Here is an 8,221-nt window from a genome sequence, read left to right on the forward strand (position 1 = left end):
CACCTGGACATGTTTATTTTTGAACCATTCCATTGTAGATTTTGCTTTATGTTTTGGATCATTGTCTTGTTGGAAGACAAATCTCCGTCCCAGTCTCAGGTCTTTTGCAGACTCCATCAGGTTTTCTTCCAGAATGGTCCTGTATTTGGCTCCATCCATCTTCCCATCAATTTTAACCATCTTCCCTGTCCTTGCTGAAGAAAAGCAGGCCCAAACCATGATGCTGCCACCACCATGTTTGACAGTGGGGATGGTGTGTTCAGGGTGATGAGCTGTGTTGCTTTTACGCCAAACATAACGTTTTGCATTGTTGCCAAAAAGTTCAATTTTGGTTTCATCTGACCAGAGCACCTTCTTCCACATGTTTGGTGTGTCTCCCAGGTGGCTTGTGGCAAACTTTAAACAACACTTTTTATGGATATTTTTAAGAAATGGCTTTCTTCTTGCCACTCTTCCATAAAGGCCAGATTTGTGCAATATACGACTGATTGTTGTCCTATGGACAGAGTCTCCCACCTCAGCTGTAGATCTCTGCAGTTCATCCAGAGTGATCATGGGCCTCTTGGCTGCATCTCTGATCAGTCTTCTCCTTGTATGAGCTGAAAGTTTAGAGGGACGGCCAGGTCTTGGTAGATTTGCAGTGGTCTGATACTCCTTCCATTTCAATATTATCGCTTGCACAGTGCTCCTTGGGATGTTTAAAGCTTGGGAAATCTTTTTGTATCCAAATCCGGCTTTAAACTTCTTCACAACAGTATCTCGGACCTGCCTGGTGTGTTCCTTGTTCTTCATGATGCTCTCTGCGCTTTTAACGGACCTCTGAGACTATCACAGTGCAGGTGCATTTATACGGAGACTTGATTACACACAGGTGGATTGTATTTATCATCATTAGTCATTTAGGTCAACATTGGATCATTCAGAGATCCTCACTGAACTTCTGGAGAGAGTTTGCTGCACTGAAAGTAAAGGGGCTGAATAATTTTGCACGCCCAATTTTTCAGTTTTTGACTTGTTTAAAAAGTTTGAAATATCCAATAAATGTCGTTCCACTTCATGATTGTGTCCCACTTGTTGTTGATTCTTCACAAAAAAATACAGTTTTATATCTTTATGTTTGAAGCCTGAAATGTGGCAAAAGGTTGCAAAGTTCAAGGGGGCCGAATACTTTCGCAAGGCACTGTATTTCTCTATGCTTTATATCATTAAAGAAACAGCTGCTACCCTAAAGAGACACGGAGGAAAAGCCAAGAAGATGAAGGACTGTGGAACACCATCACCAGACAGGCTGAATACAGGCAACAGTGATGCACTCTCATGAAAGCCTTATATTCCACATAGGAATTATGATTATGCAAGTAAGTATTCTGTCATCTTATATACATTTTCATAGCCATGGTTTTGAAACTATTTTATTCAATTTGAAAGTAACAACAGCATTGCACTCAAACATAGTGAATGGAAAACTGTACCTGAAATTAAGTAAAGGATCTAAGGTTAATAAATGTAATCAGCGTTTGCACCTCAATGTTTCAAGTAAAAAAAGTATTGCAGTCAAGGGTTCTGTGGGGTGCCATAAACCTCAAGCAGCTGAATATGCAGGTCGGGTCATTTATGTTTTTCATATACGTTGCATAACGTATACGTTTCATATAGAGTACCAGTCAAAAGTTTGGACACACCTACTCATTCAAGGGTTTTTCCTTATTTTTTCCTATTTTCTACATTGTGGAATAATAGTGAAGACATCACAACTATGAAATAGCACAGATGGAATCATGTACAGTAGTAACCAAAAAAATGTTAATAAATCAAAATATTTTGAATATTTTTGATTATTCAAAGTAGCCACCCTTTGCCTTGATGACACGTTTGCACACGCTTGGCATTCTCTCAACCAGCTTCATGAGGAATGCTTTTCCAACAGTCTTGAAGGAGTTCCCACATATGCTGAGCACTTGTTGGCTGCTTTCTCTTCGCTCTGCGGTCCAAGTCATCCCAAACCATCTCAATTGGGTTGAGGTCAGGTGATTGTGGAGGCCAGGTCATCTGATGCAGCAATCCATCACTCTCCTTCTTGGTCAAATAGCCCTTACATAGCCTGGTTTGGGTCATTGTCTTGTTGAAAAACAAATGTTAGTCCCACTAAGCACAAACCAGACGGGATGGCGTATCACTGCAGAATGCTTTGGTAGCCATGCTGGTTATGTGTGCCTTGAATTCTAAATAAATCACAGTGTCACCAGCAAGCACACCGACACCATCACACCTACTCCTCCGTGCTTCACGATGGGAACCACACATGCAGAGATCATCCGTTCACCTACTCTGTGTCTCATAAAGACACGGCGGTTGTAACCAAAATCTCAAATTTGGATTCAGACTAAAGGACAGATTTCCACCGGTCTAATGTCCATTGACATTATTTCTTGGCCCAAGCAAGTCTCTTTTTCTTATTGGTGTCCTTTAGTAGTGGTTTCTTCTAAGCAATTCGACCATGAAGGCCTGATTCTCGCAGTCTCCTCTGAACAGTTGATGTTGAGATGTGTCTGTTAGTTGAACTCGGTGAAGCATTTATTTGGGCTGCAATCTGAGGTGCAGTTAACTCTAATGAACGTATCCTCTGCAGCAGAGGTATTTCTGTGTCACGAACGTTGTTGTAAGAATCGGATCAAAATGCAGCGTGGTTTGGGTTCATCATCTTTATTACGTGAACCGGCAAAAAACCCCAATAAAGAACAAAAAGAACGTGACGCTATGCAGTGCTCAAGGCAACTATACACAAACAAGTGGGAAAAAGCTGCCTAAATATGATCCCCAATCAGAGACAACGATAGACAGCTGCCTCTGATTGGGAACCATACCAAGCCAACCTAGAAATAAAGAAACTAGAAAGCCCACCCTAGTCACACCTCGAACTAACCAAAATAGAGAATAAAGGATCTCTAAGGTCAGGGCGTGACACTCTGGGTCTTCCTTTCCTGTTGCGGTCCTCATGAGAGAGCCAGTTTCAACATAGCGCTTGATGGTTTTTGCGATTGCACTTGAAGAAACTTTTCGTCATTGACTGACCATGTCTTAAAAGGAATGATGGACTGTCGTTTCTCCTTGCTTATTTGAGCTGTTCTTGCCATAATATGGACTTGGTCTTTTACCAAATAGGGCTTCCTTCTGGATACCACCCTTACCTTGTTACAACACAACTGATTGGTTCAAACGCATTAAGAAGGAAATAAATTCCACAAATTTACTTTTAACAAGGCAGACTTGTTAATTGAAATGCATTCCAGGTGACTACCTCATGAAGCTGGTTGAGAAAATGACAAGAGTGTGCAATGCTGTCATCAAGGCAAAGGGTAGCTAATTTGAAGAATCTCAAATATAAAATATATTTTGATTTGTTTAACACTTTTTTGATTACTACAGGATTCCATTTGTGTTATTTCATAGTTTTGATGTCTTCACTATTATTCCACAACGTAGAAAATAGTAAAAATAAAGTAAAATCCTGGAACGAGTAGGTGTGTCCAAACTTTTGACGGGTACTGTACATTCATACTAAATATGCTGTGTGAATTTAGCCTATGTCATTAAGGACAAATGTACAACAAATGATGATACACACACACACAAACACGTGCACCCATATTCTGCAATGGCAGTGGTCTAAAGTACTTAAGTAAAAATACTTTAAAGTATTACTTAAGTAGTGTTTTGGAGTACCTGTACTTTACTATTTATTTTTTGGAGTGTGCCCCTGGCTATCCATAAAAGTTTTTTTTATTTTTTATTGTGCAGTCTGGTTTGCTTAATATAAGGAATTTGAAATAATGTATACTTTTACTTTTACTTTTGATACTTAAGTATATTTAAAACCAAATACTTTTAGACTTTCTCAAGTAGTATTTTCTTGGGTGACTTTCGCTTTTACTTGAGTCCTTTTCTATTAAGGTATCATTACTTTTACTCAAGGATGACAAGAAAATAAGACTTTTAGGAGTGATGCCTACAGCAGCACTCCTACATATATGAGCCTGGGAGTTTCCCAGCCGTGCCTCCCTGCTTATAGAGGTCTTCTATATCAGCAGAAAAAGAAGGGCATCCAGAGAAAGGAGCGCATAGCAGCGCCTGCCGCCATGCCAGCCAGTAGCCCCAGTGCCACCTGTTCTCCTATGCCATCGTATGGGTCTCTCTGGATCAGTATGTGGTGGGTACCTGAGAGAGATGGAGGGTGAGACAGGATGCTTAATATATGGTGTACTACTGTATACAGGAGCATAGGTGAATATATGAGTGTGTTTTATAAGAATTTCCGGATTTGATATAACCAGGATAGTTTTCTCAACAACTGATTTCAGGGAGTCTTGGAAAGGATTGCTAGATTCACACTGTTTACTTGCTGACATCAGTCGTATTCACTAGGCACCAAACGGAAGAAAACGGATTGAAACAGGGAGGGACTACCTGAACTTGTGATAAACAATGTTTAGTTTTTTATTGCAAAAAGTTTTGCTACGGTGTGCAGTAATGAATATGACCCAGAGCTCGGGTGTGTTGTCTTTACCTGATCCAGGAGCCAGGTAGATGGTGTTGTGGCCGTCCATTGGGACGGACGGGTAGGAGTCATTATACGGGTCATACACAAACTGAAAAGGATGAGAAGATAAGATAAGGCTAGGGATAAAACAAGACTGTCCTCTGAGCATCCCAATAAACATTGATCATATACTGTATGCTATGAGTATATGGATATGGGATATATTGATACAGTACTCAGTGGTGCACGTTGTAGAAATATACTGGGTTACTTACTGGGTTTTGTCTCACCTCTAGAATTGTCAATTTCCACGCTCTGCCAAAACAGAATGAGAAAATGAGAAAGAAAGGAAGGGAGAATTAGAGAGAGAGTGAGAGAGAAATAAAGAATGTGTACTGTAAAACCGAGGGAGTGTGTGTGTGTGTGTGTGTGTGTGTGTGTGAGGGAAAGAGAAAGAATACAGACTCACAGTGCCTCGTCCTCACTGTTGGCACACAGGATCACTGTGGTACTGTCTTTAAGCTGCACCACCACCAGGTTTTCCCTGGGGTGGTTCTCTGGGGGAGAGAGACCTGCACAACAACAGAGACAGCTAGGGTTACACACACTTACACACACATTATTAGGGTGTCCATATTAGGACAGCCTCAGTATAAACTGGTGTTGTGTCAGTCTAATATGGACACCGTACATTTCAATGCTTTATTTGGGTCCACAGCAAAGTCACAAATCTTTTGTAGGTCAATAAAGATATTTGGACTCCACGTTCTTTCTGTAATAAAGAATACAGCATGTCTTAAGAAACTCTGGTCAAAAGTAGTGCACTATAAGCCCAGGGAATAGGTTGCCATTTCGGAAGCATCCATTGTCTGTTGAACACCCCGATCTTTCCATACACTCCCTCCTCACCTGCACACTCCAGGCCAGACTTGACGCTCACACAGCTGGTCTTGAGGCCCACTCGGTGCTCAAATTCTCGCCTACTGTCCGTCTTGTAGAAGGCCAGGGTTCCATCGATCCACAGGTCACACCAATTCAGCTTCCAGTGTTTTAGGATAGAGGCTGAAGGAAGTAAGTAAGGAAGAGAGGGAGGGAGGAAAGGAGAGAGGGAGGGGGAGATGGAGTGTGAAGTGGAGTAGAGTAGATTTCGGGTTAGTTTATGATGTCTAGTTTTCAATCGGTCAGGTCGAATTTGACAACTGTGTATACTTGTATTTAATTTATCCACATACTGAAATGCTCCAGCTATTTCATTTATTCACATGAACTGAAATGCACCGTCAGCCAGATTCTGTCTCAATTCAGCACAGTGGGTAGACCTACAGCCATTTTAAGTGTTTTTTATTTATATGGTTGAAGCTCTAAATCCGTTTTTGTTTTTCTCCGGCGGTTGTGGTTGGCTTGTGGCCTGTCTGTGTGAGTCACTGATTCGCTAACGCTCATTAGATTATGGCCAGGCTGCACAAGTAGAGTGAGGATTGGAATTTCACAACCATCGTAACATTCACCTTCTAGAATGATTCTGATCTTATTTAAAAGTCAAAATCAATCGATCTTGATGGCATCAACAGTCTTAAGAACATGGGAGAACAGTTTTTGGAGTGAGTGGCATGGACTGCGAATGGGAGAAAAGATTACTACAGACCTCACACGCCACTTAACCTGTCTTTCAAAGTGTACTATATAGTGCTGATATCACTCTTATACTAGTGCCCCACACAACTTCTTATGCTTTGTTGAGCCGTTGAGGTCTATACTTGGTAAAGATAGTACCTGTAAAGGCTAAGGCTGTATCCAAGACCAAAACATGTAGACACTAGGTTAGACTACAACATGACATTATTCGAGAGACATTGAAGCTACAGTACTCACTCTGTCTCCAGAGCCAGCCTGACTTCAGTAGAGCCATGGGTACGGTCAGTGAGCTGTCCACAACACAATTCCTCACCCCAAATAATATGTTTGTGACAGGAGTGTTTGTCCTGTGTATGTTGAGAGTTTGTTCTTGGTTGAAGAGCTGTCTGCAGAGAGACAGAGGGACATACGGTGCCTTTATTTTGATTCTGGCCCACACGTCTAATCTGAGAGCGAGGGGCGGAGACGGGGGCTAAACTAGATCATTTGGGATTAGTGGGCCTGGATTGGCCACACCTTTTCTCCTGACTCATCTACCTCTTCCCTCTCGGACTGGAATGTTCTCACTTCCTATCTCCTCCAACTCCTCTTCTTCCTCCTCTATTTACTCTGCTTGGCCTCTATTTATATTTTATGTATCATCTCATCTGCCTTTAGGAACTAGGGTTATTGGACTACTGCATATGTTGATAGTGTGTAGTGAAAAAGGCATACCACACTAACACACCTTAATCCCTGCATGAATTAGATAACTGTTACAGTTTCTTTGGGTCACTGGTGAGAACCTTTTTTCCTTAAACCCCCATTATTAGCCAAATAGTGGTCCTTCTGCATACATTTTTTTTTTGACCGGACCACTGGGCTAAAGTTTGATCAGCCCATCTGGCATTTTCTCAAACTGCCCTATGGCCAGTCCATTTCTGCTTCCTGTTTTAGCTCAGATGCCCTTGTGACCCGAGTATTCTTGAGTCACTGTTTTAATATCATTATGAAAGCTGTCCAAGTATTTTCACAAGCAGAAATGTGGGTCTGCTGAGAAAGAAATCATGATGCCAATTATATGACGTGAACCCAGTGGAAATGCTAAGGAGTATCAGATTGATTCAGTAGGGAATCACCTTGGCTCTATTTTAAACCTTACTAGAAGACTGTCTATTCTGTCCAAGTGAGCCAATCCCATGGAGGTATAATGATGACCTCATTTCTGTTGCCTGTATCATGGACACTGCCTCAGGTCAGTGCGTTATATAGAGGGTTTGAGTTTGAGATGGTTAGAATGATCTGGATATAGCCAATAAGAATTAGCTAAACAATATCAATAACTGTATTTATAGAAGTAAGAAACAATATCAGTAACTGTATTTATAGAAGTATACATACATTAGGTATTTATTGATGCATTATTACTAATCATACTGTAATAGTACACAATGAATGCCTCTATAACATAGTCCATCCCTGCCATGGTGGAACTGGGAATTTTGGGAAGTTGAAGCTCATGTACTGCAAGGAATTTTCTGGAAGTTGAAGCTCATTTATTACATTCCTACACTATTTAAAAACTCTAAAATGCTATTTGGAGAACAGCAAAAACAAGCACATATCGAATAAAATTGTATTTGTCACATGTGCCAAATACAACAGGTATTTCACCTTACAGTGAAATGCTTTCTTACAAGCCCTTTAACCAACAATGCAATTTTAAGAAAAATGTGTTAGGTAGAAAGTAGATAAGTAAGAAATAAAAATAAAAGAGCAACAGTAAAATAACAGTAGCGAGGCTATATACAGGGGTTACCAGTACAGAGTCAATGTGGAGGCTATATACAGGGGTTACCAGTACAGAGTCAATGTGGAGGCTATATACAGGGGTTACCAGTACAGAGTCAATGTGGAGGCTATATACAGGGGTTACCAGTACGGAGTCAATGTGGAGGCTATTTACAGGGGTTACCAGTACAGAGTCAATGTGGAGACTATGTACAGGGGTTACCAGTACAGAGTCAATGTGCGAAGGCACAGTTTAGTCGAGGTAATTGAGGTAATATG

The 8,221-nt window shown here is 41.0% G+C and overlaps 1 protein-coding gene across 2 annotated transcripts; it reads right to left on the minus strand.

The window, feature by feature from the left end:
* Positions 1–3,449: 3,449 nt before the first annotated feature.
* Positions 3,450–6,598, minus strand: plekhb1 (pleckstrin homology domain containing B1). Of its 2 annotated transcripts, none has more exons than XM_021626112.2 (6): positions 6,410–6,598; positions 5,447–5,599; positions 5,007–5,109; positions 4,828–4,852; positions 4,565–4,646; positions 3,450–4,215 (listed from the first exon to the last, which is right to left on the minus strand). In XM_021626112.2, the coding sequence occupies exons 1-6, from the start codon at positions 6,444–6,446 to the stop codon at positions 4,082–4,084; spliced, it is 534 nt and encodes a 177-aa protein (XP_021481787.2). In that variant the 5' UTR covers positions 6,447–6,598; the 3' UTR covers positions 3,450–4,081. The 2 variants fall into 2 exon arrangements, with proteins under 2 accessions (XP_021481787.2, XP_021481786.2); XM_021626111.2 differs by having other exon boundaries at positions 4,813–4,852.
* Between the last annotated feature and the right edge of the window lie 1,623 nt (positions 6,599–8,221).

This window comes from Oncorhynchus mykiss, chromosome 12 (genome assembly GCF_013265735.2).
Source record: "Oncorhynchus mykiss isolate Arlee chromosome 12, USDA_OmykA_1.1, whole genome shotgun sequence".
NCBI classification, from domain to species: Eukaryota; Metazoa; Chordata; class Actinopteri; order Salmoniformes; family Salmonidae; genus Oncorhynchus; species Oncorhynchus mykiss.

Coding starts and splice junctions, on each gene's coding strand:
- plekhb1 (XM_021626111.2), bottom strand. CDS start 6,446: ATGGCTCTACTGAAGTCAGGCTGGCTCTGGAGACAGA. Junction 4,853..5,006: donor AACAGTGAGGACGAGGCACT/GTGAGTCTGTAT, acceptor CTGTTTTGGCAG/AGCGTGGAAATTGACAATTC. Junction 4,216..4,564: donor CTACCTGGCTCCTGGATCAG/GTAAAGACAACA, acceptor CATCTCTCTCAG/GTACCCACCACATACTGATC.